The sequence below is a fragment of the Lycorma delicatula genome, chromosome 8 (genome assembly GCF_047948215.1).
Source record: "Lycorma delicatula isolate Av1 chromosome 8, ASM4794821v1, whole genome shotgun sequence".
NCBI lineage: Eukaryota > Metazoa > Arthropoda > Insecta > Hemiptera > Fulgoridae > Lycorma > Lycorma delicatula.
The window spans coordinates 28,390,708-28,412,907 of NC_134462.1; the positions used below are offsets into that span (position 1 = coordinate 28,390,708).

The window sequence follows — 22,200 nt, forward strand, 5'->3', positions numbered from 1 at the left end:
CGCTTATTCAAATGATGAATAAAATCTTTTCTGTTACCGTCAGTCATGATGATGTTGTTTGTCCAAGAGTTAGCTTTAGAATGAGACTACGGCGATTACAAATGGCTATTTATACCCACACATCTGCTTATCAACATCCGCAATCGGTATTCCAAGAATCGACAATTAATATTTATTTTAATTGCTTAACAACATCTGGTTGAGCCAATTATTTTTTCTTATCAAAGCCATAAATTATTTTTATTTTAAGTTCTTATCTACTAATCACATCCGGTCGAGCCAATTATTTCTTATCAACGCTATAAATAATTTTTTATTGTTATCGTCACGATAAATAATCCCACGTGTCAATTAAAATTATCGTCACGATAATTAATTCCACGAATTGAACCAATTATTTTTTTTTATCAAAGTCATAAATTATTCTTATCAATATTTATTTTAATTGCTTAACAACATCTGGTTGAGCCAATTATTTTTATTTTAAGTTCTTATCTACTAATAACATCCGGTCGAGCCAATTATTTCTTATCAACGCTATAAATAATTTTTTATTGTTATCGTCATGATAATTAATCCCACGTGCCAATTAAAATTATCGTCACGATAATTAATTCCACGAATTGAACCAATTATTTTTTTTATCAAAGCCATAAATTATTCTTATCAATATTTATTTTAATTGCTTAACAACATCTGGTTGAGCCAATTATTTTTCTTATCAAAGCCATAAATTATTTTTATTTCTTATCAACGCTATAAATATTTTTTTTTATTGTTATCGTCACGATAAATAATCCCACGTGCCAATTAAAAATTATATTTTCCTTATAAAACAGTAATCACAAATAAACAAACATTTACCACCACCAAAAAAAAAAAATACATTTGTTTGAGTTGCGTTTCCACACCACCCAAGAGGTAGCAACTGCAGCGCGTTGAGATTTTTTTTATGCGAGTGATATCTCTCCCCAATAGGCCTACAAACACTCGTGCAAAATTTTACAAACTGATTTTTATATCCTCGTTGAACTCGTCAACGTCACCGTTGGCGAGTTTTTTCTTTCCATAATAAGTTAATTTCATCGAATGATTTTTTACAACGTTCAATTCATCGTCGGTAAATCTGTTTGTATACGTCTTTGGTAATAAGGTTTGAAAGCTGTCCGGTTCATCCGATTCGCTGTCGAACAATATTACGCAAATACGGAGTTCGCCGTATTGAGTAAATATCTTTCTCATTTCCAACAGTACGTAGCTAACACCGATATCAAGATCGGTCAACCTCCTGAACGGTATCTTCTTTAGAAAACAATATTCATCGTTGAAAATGTTAATAAACGCTACGGTGTCCATCTTAACATTCGCAGTGCTCACACTCGAATGGCAATTGCAAGTGTGATTTACCTTCTTACCCCCTATTTCCACGACAATTTTGCAAAACAACCGAAAGAGTTCGTTACGATCGATAACTGTACAGGCGAACGGACTTTCCCATAACACTTCGTATTTATTTGCATGTACCATAGCGTGCATTCTTTTCACGTTTTCAATAATCAATTCGCACGAACATAAGTATTCTGGTAGACCACGACCGCAGTAGTCGAATTTCTTACAATCGAAAGCATGTATTTCATCATTAACATCGTAGTGGGTGGTAAGCATCATAAAACAATATTTGCAAATATACGATGCAATAAACCTCAATTCGTTTACCGAATCGCTAAACGTTTTCATCGCTGCTATATTGGATCGTCACTATAGTGAATATAATGTCTACACAATCCGTCTACAGTATCTATTTTTAAACTGTCTAAATATTCTTGTAAACCGTCGTGAAGTTCAGCGTAAGTGGCGTCGTAATTGAAAACCACTCTAACCGTATTGAAACGGTGTATGTCTGCGGTAATACTTGTTGCGTGAGGAAACGCAGCAATTGTAAGTTTCATAAGATGACGCAACGTTCTTACGCGACGATTTGGAAAAAATCTAATCGTCCACACCGATGCGGCTATGTCAACGTCCATCGCTAAACTGCGGATGGAATTACACATCGGAAGGTTTTTTAAGGGGAAAAAATAGGTTTACTATAAAACACTCTCCTCACCGTTTGTAACACAATTGATAGTGGATAAATCCAATATCATATCGTGTCACGGGCCTTGGAACCACTACATTCAATAAATGTAAATAAATATCGTTTTTTTTTTTAAATTAAAAAAACAATAATTAGTTACAATTTATTGTATGGGGGTTTAAAGTGTTTTTTGTTTTGTCTACGCGTGTAATTTTGTGTTGTTTGTGTAATGTGTTGTTGTCCTGAAAAGGACAGTTTGGGAAAGACGGTGAGGTGACTAGTTGAAATAGATTTTTATATAGCCAGTCACCGCTTGTCTACACATCCCACATGGAAGGTTGTGTTGTATTAAATACCGTACACAATCTATGCAGAATGTGTGACCACACGGTAGTATCGTTGCTCCTACACGTCCAATCAGACATATTTTACATCGCAGTGTACTGGTCAAATCTTCATCCCGTATAACACCTCGTTCTACTGCACATTTCACATTTCTTAATGCCTCACTAAGCGATTCTAAAAAGGGTACATCTGCACCCTTCACACTTGAGATACTACGCACCAAGTTTCTAATACTGGTAACAACTCTTGCTTTAGCAAGTTCGAATGATGTCGATGTTCTCTCACCCATGTTCGTCTGATGTGCAGCTGTGTTGTGAAATGAATGATGTAGTGAGCAGAGCGACAAATATATATACCTTATCAGTGCTATGGACCCTGTACTTCCTGTTATTTCCCGCTTGTTATTTTAAATTTAAAAAAAAACGGTTACGTTTCCACACCACCCACGAGGTAGCAACCGTGGCGCGTTGAGATTTTTTTTTTACATGAGTGAAATCTCTCCCCAATAGGCCTACTGTAAAACACTCGAATCTTTTTTTATATTTTTTTAAAATTTTTTTTTATTTTTTTTTTATTTTTTATTTTTTTCATCAACATCTTGCAGCAGACTGAGCTCTACAGCGGTATTCGACGTGGAACAACATGTTCAAACGAAAGCGGTACGTTTTCCTTGATGCAGTTTTGACAACGAGTTGAGTGGTGATACACATCCATCCTTTCGTTACACCAACAACATTTTACACACAATTCGTTGAAGGAATAGTAATAACCGTTTTTTGCCAATTCCTCTTTGTTTTCCGCGTTTGTGTTCGCAAACGATCGCAATCGATCGGCTTCTCTTACCAGATCCAACGGCTTTTTACACATCTTCAACCACTCCATGTAGAAACAACCGGTTTGTAACGCACATTTTCCACTCTCCTTGTGCGTGTGGTACGGACAATTTACGATATAATTTGAATTAGGTTTCGGTGCGCCGTCCGGTATCTGACGAACATCGTTATGAAACTGTCGCAAAAATTCCACTTTCTCCAACCCTTTGGTGTGTATTGTGGCAAACTGCGAACATAACGCCTTCATGATATCGTCGTTGTATACGACTTCGCCGTAATTCCAATCGATTTTGTGAAAATTCCTCTCCAACCATCCGACCATCCGTTTGTATTTAGATGTCAACTCAGACTTTGGGTACGGTGATCGAAAGTGAAGAATCATATAGTTTCCATCACCGACAACAGCAAGTTCTTTAACTATAAACTCACCTCGTTTGCCGAGAAAGCCGTGATACTCGATAACTCCTTCCATGACGATCGCTCATCCGTGTATGAGGATGGCGATATGTAACCACCAACGATGTCTATGAAATCACAATGTTGGTGGGGGATATCCCTTCGTTCCCCTTATCCGCCTTCTTTTTGTCCTTCTTCTTCTGCTTCTTATTGGTCTTGGTCTTTGTGATCGTGTGTTCAACTGAAGAAGGTTTATCATAAGATTTTTTACGCGGATTTCTCCTTTTGCGGATCTTCGTTGGTTTCGATTTAACCTCCTTCTCAGTAGGTTTCGTAACTTCAGGATGGTGATTGATGTTATGCAAAGAATCGTTCATGAATAGAAACGATTGAACGTCGTCTGGCGAATATACACCACTTCCTTCCATGACGGATGCTCAACAACTACTGATTTGTATGCGTGCAGTCGGATTAGGCCTTTTTATACTTTCAAAGTAGAAGTGGTGGGGGTTACCCCCTCCACATCTTCTTCTTCCTCGTTTAGAGGACCATCATAGTCATCATCACCATGTGCATGTAACGTCATGTTACGTAATGAGATTTTGGTAGCGTTTACCTTTGGTAACACTGTTGTCCTCGCTGAAGGTAATGATGTCGTTACATTCACTATGTTTTTCCTCTTCAATGCGGTTTTGTCGATGTTTACCTTTGGTAATACTGTCGTCTTCGCTGAAGGTAACGATGTAGTGATGTTGCTAACTACGTCAGCAGACAGGTTTTTTGAAGATGATGGTGGTGATACGGTAGCGTTGTAAAAAATGGACAACACCTCCACAGACGATGAATTACACCATACTAACGGTATGTTAACCGGTGATTGTGTAGAAAATGTCACTCTACACCGTATCGGTTTGATCGTTGTACAAGATTCATGCGAAAAGTCACCCAGTAACAGTGTTACGATTATTCCAACTGCAATACCCGTTTTAAATATGCTAAATGTTATCAACCATTTCGTAAACTGTCGCCACGTAGCTAATATTTGCTTTTTACCTTCCTCTCCACGTCCACCACCTAATTGATCCATCTCAAATACCACCGGCATTACATACGTTTTTTCACTATTCCACTGAGCGGAGTGTACGTGACGATGCTATCATGTATAATGAGACAGTAGGCAGTCGTGTTGGCCGGTATATTGTTTTTAGTATCGAAATCGATACGTACATCTACTGTTCCTGTTTTAAGCGATTCGTTCTGACGGGAACAGTCGATAACTATTAACGGTACACTGGTCTTGAAATCCGCCAAACTGTAAGCGGGACATTCGTCCTGCGGTTTGTTATAATACCCGGACCGAAAGCTGGCGAACATTTCATACATCATATTCACATCTCCCTGTAGATTGTCGTACGGATAGTATTGCGAATTCAAATACAGACGAACGTTTACCAACTCGCACATATCGAAGTTCGTCAATGATTTTGTAGCTTTATCTTTTCTGTCGGTCTGTAAACCGAAAATCACGTATCTTGGTCTCTCCGTTTGCGCACATGTTTTTACCGTCCATGAATGTATGTTTGTTTGTGGTAGAGCCGGATATTCGTGGATCTGCCATGTACGAAAAGCAATAGCTAACGGTCTATCTCGTTCTACTACCTTCAACAAATGCAATCGCATCGTATCGGCAACGTGAACATACGGAATTTTCCACGCTATCTTAGTCACTTTCAACTTGGAATCAGGCGCCTCTTTTGAAGACAATAATGCGTTCACGTCGTTGGAAGATCTAAGCAAAACCAATTCTTGTTTGACGTTCAATATTATGTGTCTGTAGTCTTCGGCGAAACCCATAAGCATACGCAGCGGTACGTAGAAGCAAAATCTTCCCGTGTTTTCTTCCAAATCGAACTTATCCGACGCTTTGAACTTCCACCCGAAATTTTCCAAAATATTTTCTTCGCTTTTACGCAACGAAAGAATATTCTTTATCGTTGTCGTTATTCCTAGCTTTTGTACGCGACACATTTCCGTACCGTTTATCTCGTATCGTATCTCTTCGAAGAGAAACGGTATCGCGTTGTTTGTTAACCACGATTCCGTTGCCTTTTTATCGCCTGCTTTAGTAGTTAACGCACCTTCGACCATCAAATAGCTTTTATGCGGTAAAGTGTACACATCTTGTTGGTGTATCGGAATCCGGATTTCATCGTTGTTGTTGTAAGTCGACGAAGCGTACGGTAGATGGGTATGATATTCGTACTGTGTGATCGTGTTATCGAACGAAACACTTTCACCGACGTCCAACATATTCGCTCCTGCCATTACTGTTCACCAAAACTGTAAAACCAAGTTTACGAAGAAACAACACGTTACGCGATGTTAACGCTTTGGTGTTTGCACGTCGACTGATCGGTTTGCGTGTCGTTTCGCTACTAGTACCAACGCTGTTGTATATTAACCCCATCTATTGGCTTTCTTTTTTACTTCGTTTTCCTTTGTAAATGCAATCTCACCGTAACGGTTTCACCGCGAAAATTAATCGGTTTTCCGTCTTGATCGGTAAACTTTATAGCGATATCGTCTAAGCTCTTCGTATTCACCGGTAGATAGATTATATTCTTCGGCGATTCGATTATTTTGAAACCTGGCGGTACGCTTAGCGTGAATTCGTGCAACACGTGTCCCTCTGATCCGTTTGTGTAGGAGCCTCGTATAAGGTTGCATTCGACCCGTACGGTGTTCACGTTGTTAATGGCAACTGGCTTCGATGACTCGTGCCATATATTCGCCGTCAGATTAGTTTTCTCGAACCCCAACAACGGTGCTAAACTATCCGTTGATGTCAAATCGATGGCAGCGCTGCATTTAAGTTCGCATTTTAATGTGTTGTTATTCGGACGCATAAGTAAATCTATTTTGCTTTTGTCTTTGAGTTCATCGCTCAAGCGTTTGGCGATATCATCCACTTCGTACGATCCGGTCGCTAGTGTCAGCTTAATCGGTTTTTGAGGTTTCTTTGGTACAACAGTAAATGTGTTGTTGATTCCCTCTTCGACATTTGGAATCGAGTTGTATGTGGTTAAGTTTATCAACGCCAATTCCCAATCGCCATCAGACAAATCCAATGGCGGAAAGAATGTAGCGTGTAAGAACGACGTAGTTCCACTTATGCAAAACATGTTTACCTGTAGGCTGACGAATCACGACTGAGAAATTCAAGACATAAATGACCGCAGATAACCGTGTTTATACTCTGTCTGGCGTTATAATTGAAATTTATAATCGAATCGAGTGGAAAATAACGTATCAATTCGTTAGGTGGACGCAGATTACCGAAACTGTCGAAATAGTCCACCATCCGTCCACGTTTTCTATAACATACCCAGTGTGTTCCATGACCAGTACTGCGGTCAAGATTAACTATCGCAGTTTCGTTAATCTTCGGTTGTGTAGGTAATGCGTCCAACATGAAGACCCCTCGAAAATCGGTTATATTTAGTCTTCTCGCGTACCACATTAGTTCTATGTTCGATAGCGGTCGCACTGGTATTCCCTTTATTGGAGACGACGACGACGGCGACGACGTTTTTTTTTACCGCCCATCCCCGATCCCGTCAAAGGGTAGGGCTTAAGGTATAATCCCTGCCCTGCAGCGTCCGCTTTTCGTTTCATCATTTCGACAAGGCGTTTTATATTATTCCTTTTTGTTCGTCTTCTTCGTCTTCGTACTCTTCCACCGCCGAACTTTGCTTTTAATTTCATCGCGTTTGTAACCGCCAATGCCGTAGCTTTTTCCGCGATACTCGAATCCTTAGCTTTAACTCTTTCCCAAGCGCTTTCGGCTAATTTACGATCTGCTGCCGCTCTTCTTTCGTTGTCGCTGTACGTTGCGTATGCGATATCGTGTTCTTTACAAGCGGCGTCCAACTTGTTTACACCGGGATCGCCTCTCTTTAATCGTTTTTTTAAATTCGTTCCAGGTCCGCAGTACTGATATCCCGGAATATGTAACTCTATCGGTAATAAATCGACCCCTTTGTTTACGACCGTACCCACCACCTTTTTGACACCTTTTAATGCTTTATCACCGATATAGGATCCTAACGCTCCTGCAGCTCCTGCTGTTAGAGTTGTTAACAGTCCACCGCCTCGTTTAAGACTGGCTATTCGTTTAGATCTTCTCACCTTACCCTTTTGAACGGGAGAACATTTTGACCTCCTCACTCTTGCCATGTCGGATAGACAATGAACTTGTTTACAACATTCTACCATCTTACATTGGATCCATGTTCGACAATCATACCATATTTTTATTCACATCATCCGAGACCGGGGGACGTATCATATTTTTATTCACATCCTCATTCTTCAATGTCTTATCAGTGATCGGAGGACGCACCATATTTTTTGTCACATCCTCGTCCTCCGAAACCGGGAGACGTATCGTATTTTTATTCACATCATCATTCTTCATTGTCTTATCAGCGATTGGAGGACGCACCATATTTTTTGTCGCATCCTCATTCTCCTTTGTATCTTTACTATTTAGATCTGTGTTTGCAGAATCGCTTTGGTGATGATTGTCAGCGGTTAATATACGCATAAGCGATATTTGATTTAAGTTTCTGTTAGCGCTGTCATTAATGTTTAATACAAATTTGTAAAAATTAAATAGTGCGCGTGTTAAAACCAAATTAGTTATTTGCTTTTCATCGAAAAGTTTTTTTTTTAAATAGTTGACAGTAACGACGTCCGTCTTTTCGACAGGATCACCGACTCTACATATTCGCTTATTTTGGATATCCACAACACCGTTTTTAATCGTTAAAATCCCAGTTGTCAATTTGTCTACGTATGACTTTGTAGTGAGATCTGTGGTATTAATTGGTGCACCAGCATTTGCAATAACGCACCCTCTCGCGTTAATTCTCTCATTTGTACCGAAAAGGTTTTTCCGTAAATAGTCGACAGTTACGGCGTCTGTTTTTACAATTGGATCGGCGATATCGCACAATCGCCTCTTTGAAAAGGAGAGTGCGTTTTTGTCCATCGGTGAAACCGTCGGTAAGTATTTATTATTCAACTCGCTTTGCTTTACGAACATTTTCTTAACGTGACCGATTGTTGCACCATCATCATCTTCAACAGGCGGTCCGACGTTGCACAAACGTCTTTTTTTGATATCGAAATCTCCATCGGCGGTTTTGTCAAACGTTTCAACAATCCGAGTTGGTGGTGGTTGGGCGGTTGCACTCCCAACGCGAGAACGTCCGAACTTGTCGATACTCATCTTCAGACTGTTTAAAATAAAAGGTTCCCTGTACTACCTTCCTTTATGTATCCACCTTCTTGCAGTTCTTCTACGATTGAAACTATTTCGTTATTATGACCGGTATGACCCGCACGTTTCGAAGCCAATAAAAGTCGCAGTCTATCGCACAGTTCATTCGGATCGTCCCAGTAAACGTAATCCGGTCTAACCGTTTTCTTCGCTCTCATCAACAGACCCGATCCAGTTATTGGACTTTCGTCGTCATGACCGCTTTCCGACGAAAGATGCGTACGAGGAAACAGTCTTTTGATAATATTTTTGTACTTTAACGATCGACTGGAAATTATGCGACCGGTATTTTGACTTTTATGCGCCTCAGTAGTTTCTAATATTTTCTTATAGTTATTTAAATCTTTGGTTGTATAATCTACAGGCTCATTCAAAAAAATCAATTGATATAAACCTTTGGAACCGCTATACGTCTTGTTGTCGATAACTATTTTATTTCCTTTGAACTGGAGTGGTTTTGTTCCGATCATCCATTGATCGTCAATGTTTTTAACTCCGTAGACGTTGTCTATTTTTTTACCTTTATCCGTTACGGTAAGATCCAAGAAATGTTTTGCACGATACCCCATCGTTTTCGGTGTCGACGGGTCTACAGGTTTCACGAACTGTTTTTCCGACGTCGGTGTTTTAAAGAGTCTTCTCATAACCGTTGGTGTCTCTTCCACCTCCTCCTTTGCATTCTCTTCTTGTTCTTTTTTAACATCGTACTTTTGTTTAAACGATTGATTAAGTTCTCGGAGCGGTTCGACAATAGGCTTAAATTGCTTTTCAATATCTTGTTCCGATTCTGTTATTCCTTGCGTAATAGCGCGATGTTTTCGTTTAATCGAATCTCGTATTCTATCGATTTCCATTACCAACTTCGCAGACGACGATGAGGATGGCATATCGACCTCGTTCTTGTTCGACATCGTGGTTACGAATGATCGGAAAACAGTCGATCACATCACCATCCTAGTTCCACCGATCTAAAGAACACTGCATGTTTTTTGGTTCTGCGTAGAAAACGTATAACATCGATTAACGAAACATTCATTCTTGTCAGACGACGATTGGTATTGCACAATTCGCGGTAATATTGTGTCACACCCTGATCGATAGACGGTATCATGAGTTTCGTGCTTGTGTCTTTAAAGACAGCAGCCCTTTTTACATTTCCAACCCACAGCGGAATATCCACAACCGTTGAGTGATCGCGTTGTGGTACCTTTGTCAAGTACCGTGTGGAAAGTCGTCTGATCGGATGACGGTCACCTTCCGAATGTAAATGCAACAGATAGCTATTCAACAACCAAAATTCGTCCGGTTTCGCTCCTGCATATTCGCACCATTTTCGCAGCAGATCTTCGTTTTGGATTTCAAACAGTTCGCGTCGTTCGTTGTACCTCAATCCGAACGAATCGGCGTATAATCGCAACGTAGGTAGCGCTTCGTTTAGAAATTCGCCAGAAAAGAGCGCCTGCGCCCTGTTGTTCACGATGTCGAACGGTAATCCTCCTCGTCTTATCGGTAATGTTTCCGGTACGTCGTCGGTAAATTGTACTCCGTAAGCCGTGTCCACAAAACATTTTCTACCGTATGATAACGCTAAGCGGTACAACGTTTTTGGCGACCTGATCGGAATAGTTCGTTCCGTGATCACTATACAGCATCTCGCTCCTTCTAGACGACTACCGTATTCCAACATGTGCATGTAAACGTTTGTGTAGTCCGCAGATGCATGACGGTTCCGAAGTTCCAATAAAGGCTTTTTGTACACGAGCGGAGAGGGTCTAAATCTTGAAATAAAGTTCCATCCGTGTCGAATTGTGGTGTTGAACATGTTTTTATCGTATATCACCAGTTCAATTGGCATCTCGTATTTGTCACATTCTTCTAAAAATTTTAACCATATACGCTTATTGAAAATCGTACCTTCGCTAGTTATCATCAACAGAACGACCAACGGATAGTCACGATTCATTCTTTTTACATGTCGCCAACATCGTCGGTCTTTATTTTCACAGTAGTTCACTTTACGGCAGACGTAGTTACCGCAAAACTTCTGACGGTCGCTAAAATATTTGGAACACAAGTTGTTTTGCGGTTTTTGCCTAAAACGTATCGCGTTAGCGTACGGTGTTCCGTCCTCGTAGGTGTGTATGCTTGCCATTGTTACCAACTATCAACTGATCTCTTTTACAAAATCATCAAAGCCTACTCTATATCGTCCACCGTCGATATCGCTCTCCTTATCCACAACCAAAAATCCATGAGGTTTTCTCCATGCAACACCACACAGACTTTTAAACCGATCGAATTTCATATCGGTATTTACATGATCTTGATATATGTGACGTAAGTTGAGATCGTCTTGTTTGAATATAAGAAGGAGATTTGCGTTGTCCCGTACAAGGTGTTTCCCGACACTGGAATATGTCTGAGTCAAATAAAAGCTATCGATGTTGTTGTGTCGCCCCATCGCAAAGTACTTGCGAATATTATGTTGCTTTTCGCAAGCTACATCGTCGAAAATCATTATCGAGTTCGGTTCCGCTTCGTCGGGTGCCATCACATGATCGTTTTCTGAGTATGCAAAAAAGCCGATCTCCGGGACACCAGTCATGACTTGTTCTAGAAACTTATATTTCGGTTGGTACAGCGATTTAGAAAACACGTAAATATTTCTGAATCGTAAACCGTCCGGTGAGAACAGCAAGTTGAATAGGACATTTGTTTTTCCGCAATTAGACGGTCCACAGATAATACATCTGATTGTATTCGGTAGAAGAGGTCCATGACGAGTCCTTTTTCCCTCTCCACACCCGGCTCCTGTATATTCGTCGAAGTTTTCTAGCGTAATATTACCGACCTGTTGACGTTCCAACTTCATGTTTATGACTGATCGATTCACTACACCAAATCCGCCTTATGTATCCAACTGTTGTGTTTTCCATCGAACCCTTGCCACTTTACAAATAGCCTATCGCCTTTTCTTCGTAAGAATTTCTCGACTAAATAAACATTATTTGTAACGTTAGTTTTAGTGAGCTCTTCAGCGTAAAATTTACCGCTCACCACCTCACCGTGAACATCGATCAACGTGTAAGTACACGGACGCGTATTATCATGTACCTTATGTACGATAAATATTTCATTCGTCCAATTCGGTAGATATCCTTTGGCGAATGTCTTTTTAAATTTGCTTATACGCACTCGATCGCCGACATTGTATTTCGGTAAAGTAGGTTTTCGATAGAGTACCGTATTTAACCGCTGTAAAACAGCGGCTTGGTTTCGCTTATTTACATCTTTCGGTTTCATTCCGATAGTCCGGTGACTGGTGTTGTTGTATTTTGCGATCAATTTCGGTAGTAATTCTAACCACCTGTAGGTTCCTTGTTCGGTAAAATTTCTCCACATCATCGTTTTCAGTGTTCGATTAAACCGTTCGACTATCGACGCTTTTTTATCCGAATGTGTGGAATAGTGATTTATATTGTACGACTGTAATAGTCGTTTAACCGACGGATTGTAAAACTCTTTACCCAAATCGGTTTGAAAATGTCGCATCTTGTGTTTATCCAATATGGGTTTGAGGGCTTTAGCGATCTCCGTACCGGTTTTGGTTTTAATCGGTACGGCAAATGCTAGTTTAGAAAAACAATTTATCATCGTCAGTATGTAACGATAACCTTTGTTCGATTTAGCATACGGTATCATCTCAACAAGGTCAGCTTGATATAGGTCTGAAATACCTTTAAGTTCAACGCGTCTTGTGGGGTAGTTTCGACGCGCCTGTCGATGGAGCTCTTTAGCTATTGACGCCTTGACGTTCATTGTTGTACTGACCGTATTTCGTGTGTGTTTGTTTTTATATTATTAGATATATACTTTATTTCATATTTTTTTACATTCAATTTTTTTGAAAAAAGTGATTTATGTAATAATTTTAAAAAGTCATTTATATTATTAGATATATACTTTATTTCATATTTTTTACATATAATTTTTTTTTCACTTATAATAATTTATTACATAATGGTTTTATTTTAAATAAAAGAAAGGCAATATATATCCTCATGATAAAAAAAATTAACAATAGTCATGATCGTGGGCTATTAGGGTTTCGTTTACGGTTCTTGGTCTACAATAGTCATGACCGTGGGCTATGAGCACTTCGTTTACGGTTCTTGGTCTTTTTTGCGGAGTGTTGTCGTTATTGTTGGGTGGGAGTTTACGTTTCTTTTTGTTTATACTGTAATGTCCGTATGGAACTGTGTTGATTTTATTTTCTAATATGTAACGTTTATCGTCGTAAGGTGAAAGCGATTTCTTTGACTTGTTAATGGAAAATATATTGTGCAAAGTGCTTATGATTCCGTACGCGCTTGTATACGTAACGGAATCATTAAAAAGACTTTTTTTGTACAGATCGTGTCTAAGATCCTTTGCAATGGATACTCTAGGAATACCCTTTGCTACATTCTTCTCTTTCTTGTCGAATTCGAGAATGCTATACATCTTAGCACGAAGTCCGACAAATTCACGAATAGCTTTTCCATTCATTTCGTCTTTGAATTTACCAAGTTTTTTCTTATTGGTATTACTAAAACATGCGTGATCGCGAGGGTAATCTGAAGTATCGAACCGATCGATATCGTGAAGAATATCGTTGTAAACGTTATCGGTCACGATATGATACATCAGACTGTCCGTATCGGTCATTAGAAGATTTATATTATGACCGTACTTTTCCACCATGTAGTCATAGTGGAATTCGTACATGATCATTTTGCTAATGTCCAATACGGTAAATCCGATGTAGATCGGACGATTAAGGAATATCTCCGTTTTCTTTAGATTTACCCCAACGACATCCTTGTTATAGATGTACCAAGCCTTAACTCTCGGTTTTGCAATCACCTTATCCAATTTACGTTCGTTAGTGACCAGTTGGAAGTCTATTCTGTTTCGTACGTTTTCTAAGGACTTACCGTACACCGCGTTGTTCATCAACTTAAAAAAGTCCTTTTCAAAACTGTTTCGTGCTTGTGCACGCTTTTCAGTATTGAAGTCGATGTACGGTTTCAACCAAGGCGACTGGGAGAATTCCAGAACTCTGTGAATGTTTTTCACTTTCAGTCCTAGTCAAGTGTACAACTTTAGGTTTCTGTAATGTAAAACGTATTTTTGTTTGTCGTACAATGTAGTCATTAATTTTTTTACGGGACATCTCTTTATGTCCTTCAAATAGGGGGACAGCATATCATCGGTTGGTACTAATCGTTCTGGTGCAAGAGGGTAATCCTTGTGACGATCGTGTAATTCTTGTGGATACTCAAGATCCACTTCTAAGATGTAGCCCTTTTCACCACGATCGCAAACGCTGTTAATATCGAGATTGTCAATCTCTTCAGTATTCAACCACCTAAAATTAGCGTGTGGCAAGGGCTCAACCATGGCTGTCCCGTAAAGGTTGTTGCAATCGTAATATTGAACCCAGGATGTGGGTTCGGATGGGTCATACTGATCTGGAATGTTGGGATTGTTCGCCTTGGCGTACCTGTTTGAAATCATGGCTACACCACCTCGTGTTCCTTTTTCGACAAACAGATGCATATCTATGTCGGTCAACAGTTCCAATTTTTGTCGGGTAAATTTTAACATGGCATTCCACGTGAAATGGGGGGTGGAGTAAAAGTGACAGGGGTCCAAACCGTAATATTGCATAGACGTACTTCGGAAATTTTCAAAGACGTCTGCCAACAATAATACGTCGCTAAGAAGATAAAGATCGTGGTAATCGCCTAACGTATTGCAGTCAAACGATTCCCACACGTTTTGAGCGTGGACGTAATCATCGTCCGTTATGTTCTCTCTTCTTAGCGTACTGTAGAATGCCGTCTGTGGTGGAAGTTGGGTTTCGAAAAACTTGTTTATATGGGTCATGTACTCGTACGGGTAAACGCCTTTACGGATTAAACAATCTCTTTTCTCGGGTAGCGGGTAACAGTTTGTGAGACGTTTAAATACGGTGTCTTTGTCCTGACAATCTTTTACAAGATTTTCCACAAGTTTTTCGAGCGATGACGAAAGAAATTGTAAAGAGTCCAAGAACCTCAACGGACCGACAGACAGTGACTGTAATCGCTCGGATGTGTTGGCGATACAGTTTATTTTTACATCGTCCTTATATTTTCCCAGAGCTTGAACTATATGATGACTATCGTAACCGCGGAGGTTATGAAAAAATACTGGAATATGCTCGGTGCGCTTACAATTTAAATTGCACTCGTTATGACATGCACCGAGAAACCGTCCTGTGGTATGCGAGTGATGACGTACACGATCGTCGTTCAACTCACAATGACAAAGAAAACACTCGGTAGCCCTTTGAAATGTTTCAGTGTCTTCGGGAGTCATCACCATCGGTTTTTCGGTGATCATAATTTTGTGCAATCTATCGGCGTGACCGAGCAATTCATCCAGCATCTTTTCAACGATATTTTCAGCATCGGTTCTCGCTCGGTAGACTACAGGACCTTCACAAATCTCCCCTTCCTCGTCGACGATTACATAGGCGTAACCGGACGGAAGATGATGGGCTACCTTATCGGTAAAACTAGTGTTGGGTTTAGGGGTGGCAGTGTCCATCGGATGTACAAATGATTCAAAGTCTGCATACACTGTATACGGAACGCGTAGTGTGGACGAGTAGTCCCTGAACTTCATCACGCATTCCTTTTCTTTAGCGGGATCGGGTACTCTTATCCTTTGTGCACCGTGTCGCTTACACTCGATCAAATGTTGGTTTAGGTTTTGTGTAGCGACATGTGGGTCTGATGAACTGAAACGGTGCAAACAGTAAGGGCAATATTGGCTGCTACCACCATGTTTTGTAAGACCTGAAAGGAGACGAGATAGCCCATTTTTACCTGGTTTGGTATTTATAAGGCAGTAGTGAAATTTATCTCTCGTCTCCCCTGCAAGCAGCAATAGGTGTATGCAGTGGGTACGATCGCGGTTTTCGGTAACACGCACCGGGTACACGCGATCGTTATCTTCCTCATAGCCGTAAACATTGATGCTTATTGTGGGGTTCAACACCTCGAAGCGATCAATGTCTTTAACCTTTACTGGATATGATATCCCGTTCATGTTAATTTCATGTTCAAAGCGTGCATACCAACTCTGACGATAGTTACGACCTGGTTGGTCATGCAGGTATGCTAGTACGGACCATAGGAAACATTTTTCATCATGCGGATTTTTTACATTAACTATTGCCTCTCTTTTTACAAGTTTTTTTGGTGTTTTTATAAATGTGCTAGAGGCGCCATATAACGGACGGTAACGGATAATATTTAAATCAATATAAATTATTTTATTCATTACCCATCCGCTGCCGTTGTTGATGAATTTGGTTAGTGTCTCTATAATTTTCTCCACTGATTCTATCCATGATTCTTCAACAACGTTGGTGTTATCGTCCAAATTTATCACCGTTCTAGTTTTTCCATGCAAGTACAAATTGATGAATGTTGTTTCTACTCCGTCTTCCAGATGTGTCCGCTTCATCAATTCAACATTTGCTGCAACGTACCTGTAGAAACAGAATAATTTTAGTACATATTGACTACTTTAAAAAAAAACAGTATTTACAAAAAATATTAACGTTTTTTTTTAATTACCATTTTATGTTGCCATCAAAGCGTCTGCCTTCTTCCTTCAAACAGTTCAGGATGTTCTTCTGATACCGTAGAAGAGTTGAAAGGAGATACATCTCCTCAGAGTCAGACAGGTCCCATCGAAGACGGATGACGTTGTTATTTATTGCGTGGATAACTACCGGTGATACCATTTTTTTTGTAATATCTGAAACAAATTAAAATAACATATATCGTAACATTGTTTTTTTTTGTGTGTTTCAGTGAATAACAGAAGAAGAAGAAATGTTTTTCATTATATATATTATTTATTTTATTTGTTTAAAAGTATTTTTTATTGTATTTATTTTAATTGTATAAAGTATTTTTTTAATTGTATTTATTTTAATTGTTTGAAAGTATTTATTTTTTTTTAAGTTATAAAGTATTTTTTTAAATTTAATTAAATAATTTATTTGATTTGATTTGATTGAAAGTTATTTGATAATACCATACTGTTCCATTAGTATTTATTTTTTTCATTATATATTTTATTTGTTTAAAAGTATTTTTTATTGTATTTATTTTAATTGTATAAATTATTTTTTAATTGTATTTATTTTACTTGTTTAAAAGTATTAATTTTTTTTTAATTTATTTTTTTTTTTTTTAATTTAATTAAATATTTTTTTTTTGATTTGATTGAAAGTTATTTGATAATACCATACTGTTCCATTAGTATTTATTTTTTTAATTAATTAAAGTAAAACTTACCTTGCTAATTAAGATGAAATTTTTTTCATTATATATATTATTTATTTTATTTGTTTAAAAGTATTTTTTATTGTATTTATTTTAATTGTATACAGTATTTTTTAATTGTATTTATTTTAATTATTTAAAAGTATTAATTTTTTTAATTTATAAAGTATTTTTTAAAAATTTAATTAAATAATTCTTCTTGATTTGATTGAAAGTTATTTGATAATACCATACTGTTCCATTAGTATTTATTTTTTTAATTAATTAAAGTAAAACTTACCTTGCTAATTAAGATGAAAATGTAATGATCTCTCTCCGATCGATGTATTCACTTTCAATAACAGATTGCGAATGATGAAATCAAATGATCTCTCTGCGATCGATGTATTCACTTTCAATAACAGATTGCGAATGATGAAATTACACAAATTTTTTCACTTATATACAAACACAACCGGATTTAACCAACGCAAGTTATAGATAAGAAATTAAAATAAATACGATTCGTGGAATTATTTATCGTGTCGATAAGAACAAAAAAAAAAAATAATTGGCTTGTGGTTTTAATTATTAAAAAAAAAAAAAAATTTTCCTTATCGCATCCGCTCTTATTAGAGACGACGTTCCAGTTCGCACGTGCGCACTAACGGCTAGTGCGCATGCGCCGATTCATATACAAAAACGGCTCGAAAGAGAGAAGAGAGAAAATGAAGAGGGAAGGGGCAGGATAGGCAATCGTGTATCGGAGACTGCAACGATGGTATAGAAACGGTGGCTATGTGTGTATTAATATTACTGTACCATAGCAAATACGATTCTTGGAATTATTTTTCGTGACGATAAGAATATTTTATGGCTTTGATAAAAAAATAATTGGCTCAATTCGCGGAATTAATTATAATGACGATAACAATAAAAAATTATTTATAGCGTTGATAAGAAATAATTGGCTCGACCGGATGTGATTAGTAGATAAGAACTTAAAATAAAAATAATTTATGGCTTTGATAAGAAAAATAATTGACTCAACCAGATGTTGTTAAGCAATTAAAATAAATATTGATAATAATAATTTATGGCTTTGATAAGAAAAAATAATTGGCTCAACCAGATGTTGTTAAGCAATTAAAATAAATATTAATTGTCGATTCTTGGAATACCGATTGCGGATGTTGATAAGCAGATGTGTGGGCACGTACGCACTAACGGCTAGTGCGCATGCGCCGATTCGAATTCCAACGCTGCGATTGGTCAATCGGACAACTTCAGACCACGTCGGTCCCACAATTCTTCAGTCGAGCGCCGCATCTCGCACGGTAAACACCTCTACGTCACTCCGCTGACGCACGCACGCAAACACAGCCGCCACCGCCTCCCGGTGCACGATCCACGACGAGAACCTCTCTCCGTCGCGGTAACGCCTCCCGACGCCATCGCCTGGACGACCAGGATCATCCTCGAGGTACGTCTAAATTCACTTGTGTGTGTGTGCGTGTGTGTTTGTGTGTCGCAGCAGACATCGCCGCCACCGCCTCCCGGTGCACGATCTACGACGAGAACCTCTCTCCTTCGAGGTTACGCCTCCCGACGTCATCGCCTGGACGACCAGGATCATCCTCGAGGTATGTCTATATTCACTTGTGTATATATATATGTATGTGTGTGCGCGTGTGTGTGTGTGCATGTGTGTTTGTGTGTGTGTGTGTGTGTGTGTGTACAGACTGATGTTACGTTAAAATTCACAGCTTACGTAGAACATTTTTCACTCATTACATCAGGGAGTCACCGCAGCCGATTGGTTTAAGGCGTCAGTCGGTCGCGTCCCGTCATGACCGGGTTCGAATCCTCTAGCCGACAGAATTTTTTTTCACTTTAAATATTATTTATTTAATTCAAATCGACCGCCACACAACAGTGATACCAACCTTTGAAATATTCTTTCAATATATAAACATGTCAACAAAAAATAAATCAAGTTGGTAACACTGACTCGCTGTCGACATAAAATAAATCAAGTTGGCAACACTGACGGGGTACCGGCGTCAATGACGTCACAATCCAAGATGGCTGACCACAGCCATCTTGAATTAGTGACGTCAGAAGTGACGTTTCCAAGATGGTGGACGGCCGCCATCTTGGAATCCAAGATGGCGGACAGCCGCCATCTTGGAATGACGTCATTTTTGACGCCGTACCACCATTTCCGTACTACTAGCGTTCCATATAATAAGCAAAAAATAGAAAAATTTGTCCAAAACTCTTACCGGCCCGATTTCATTTATTAAACAACGAATAATCATAAGAGTCGTATTATTTCTGTAAATGCGATATGTATTACATATAAATGAATATTACCGAAATTTTTATGTTTTGAGCGTAAGAAATTATATCTGCGAGACTCTTACCGTAAGTTTTACAATTTCATTGTATTTTTTTGGATTTTACTTAAGTGATTATACCGTGAAAAGTACTCTCATAGAAAACCTTGATTCCGCGACTATCTTAAAAATTTCTTAGTCAATAAAAAAAGCTGGCAACACAGTTGTAGGAATTTTCCGTGGCGCGGCTTACACACACAACTTAATGTAGCACGTCAGTGCTACACTAGCGCTTCTTGTGGTGACAAGGACTACTATTGATTCAGTATACCCACTTAGCCATAGTTTAGAACATTTTTTGGGGTGCTCTAATTATTGCGATTTTGCACAAAAAAAAAACATTTTTTGCAGAATATTATTTTTTAATTGTTAACAAATTTGCCTAAAAAATAAGACCTTAATTAGGCGAAATCTCGAGATACTGAGGATGACTTGCTCTACAGCCTCAATCCCTTGACCTTTTAAGTTGAAAATTTAATGACATCAGTGACATCAATATATACAAGTAATCTAACCAAGTTTGATAAATATCGGTCGAGTAGTTCTGAGGGTATAAATTGATTTAGAGGGCGATACCAAACACATACACGTAGATATGAACTTCCGGAAAACTTCCACTCGGTTTTTTGGATTCCTAGGTATCAAAACGTCAAGATCCTGTGAAAACCGCATATGCCCAAATTGAATCGATTACCATACTTTCCCTTCTACAGCTGTAGCTTTACTGTAGCGCTAGATGAGAAAGTAAAAATTAAGATTGGGGCTAGCAGTTAAATTACAGATTCAAAATGCGTATAATTTGATTTAAGGAAATTTGTACCCGATTGATGGATCTTAATCATTAAACAGTGTAAAAAGTTGATTGTATTGGAAAATAATTATAATAATTGAAATCCATGTTTAAACATTGAATTGTTTGCCCATTTATCGTTGAAATTCAATTCACAATATTGCCCCTGTAATTTTAGCTTCAGACTGGTTGTGACCTGATGTGGTCTTTTCTTTCTCTCTCTTTTTTTGTCTGTCTCCACTTTAATTCAATTATATTTTATTTGAAGAAATATAACTTTACTATTTAGTTTTTAGTATTTTTTAAATTTTCTACAACTTTAGTTAATAATTAATTATTGGAATATTCATGAAATTTTTTTTCAAGTTCATGAATTAGCTGATTAAATTAGATTGCATAGTCGTACTATTATTTACGTTCCTTTGTTCACTAAACATTTATAAACCGACGAATTTTATTTTACAATATTTAGCCTGAAGTTTTCTTCCATAAAAAAGTAATTATTTTATAGATTGCTTTGCGTAGAGAAAAATTATTGTTAATAAAAGAAGTTTAATATGTAATTCTTTAAATTTTATAGAAATTAAGGAAGTTACTTTTTTATAATTTCAGAATTATGTTTTAATTTTTACTGGATGTACTAATAAAAAATATTCCTTATGCTTTTGTGCATAATTAAAAAAAAATAAGTCTGATGTGGACACTACATGACTGACTTCCTTGTACGCCTTTTAAATTACATATACACATTTAAAGTACATAAAATTTTATTTCACTAATAACTTCTGATTTTTTCTTTTTTTTTATTCTTATTATTGAATTATTATTTATTGTAAAATTATTTTACAATCAGAGACTAATAATTATTAATAAATCAATATATTTAAGTTAACAAAAAAAAAGTTAAAAAAGGAGATGAAGTCGGATTCGAACCGATGTGCCTTTCCATTTTAAGACCCGAATATTTCATTAGTTAAAACTAATTTCTTTTGGCTGTTACTCTGGAACCAATTAAAATAAGTACTAAAATCGTGATATCGTACTAAATAAGTGATATATCGTTGAAAAGCTCTCAATGAGGGCTTATTACTGCAGTTAAAAAAAATTCCAAATCCAAATTTCTTAGATTTTGGGATTTTTTGGACACTTCTCGTCCAGTCGATTGCAATCAAAAGGGGAGCTGCACAATTAGATGTTACAATAGTCCTAAACCCAAAATTTCAACATTCTACAGCTAATCGTTTATAATTATGTGAGATACATACGTACGTACGTACAGACGTCACGCCGAAACCAGTCCAAATGGATTCAGGGATGGTCAGAATGGATATTTCCGTTGAAATCTGAAAACCGAAATTTTTCGCGATCATATTATTTCCTTTACTTCGTACAAGGAAGTAAAAATAGATTTATTTTTCTTCCAAAATATCTTATAAAACTTATGAATACTAATTTATTGTTTCATCATATATTTTGACGGGTATGACGTAATTTTCTTTCTTTTTCTTATTATTTTTATATGTTTAAAGAAACCTCAGTAAGACTAATGGTAGTTAACTGGCCTCCATAAGTGCTCGTGTGTAAACACTAGTTCTCTCTTTTTTTTTTAAATTATTTATGCTCTCTGTGGGTGTCTCAGTTTAGTTC

At 37.8% G+C, this 22,200-nt stretch overlaps 2 protein-coding genes across 4 annotated transcripts in view; one reads left to right on the plus strand and one right to left on the minus strand.

Annotated features, from left to right (window-relative positions):
* Fhos (Formin homology 2 domain containing) overlaps window positions 1-22,200 on the plus strand; it is a 510,750-nt gene that overhangs the window by 48,101 nt on the left and 440,449 nt on the right. The gene's annotated exons all lie outside the window — the stretch shown is intronic.
* Window positions 13,059-17,006, minus strand: LOC142329342 (uncharacterized). Its single transcript, XM_075373830.1, has 2 exons — window positions 16,669-17,006; window positions 13,059-16,580 (listed from the first exon to the last, which is right to left on the minus strand). The coding sequence occupies exons 1-2, from the start codon at window positions 16,836-16,838 to the stop codon at window positions 14,126-14,128; spliced, it is 2,625 nt and encodes an 874-aa protein (XP_075229945.1). The 5' UTR covers window positions 16,839-17,006; the 3' UTR covers window positions 13,059-14,125.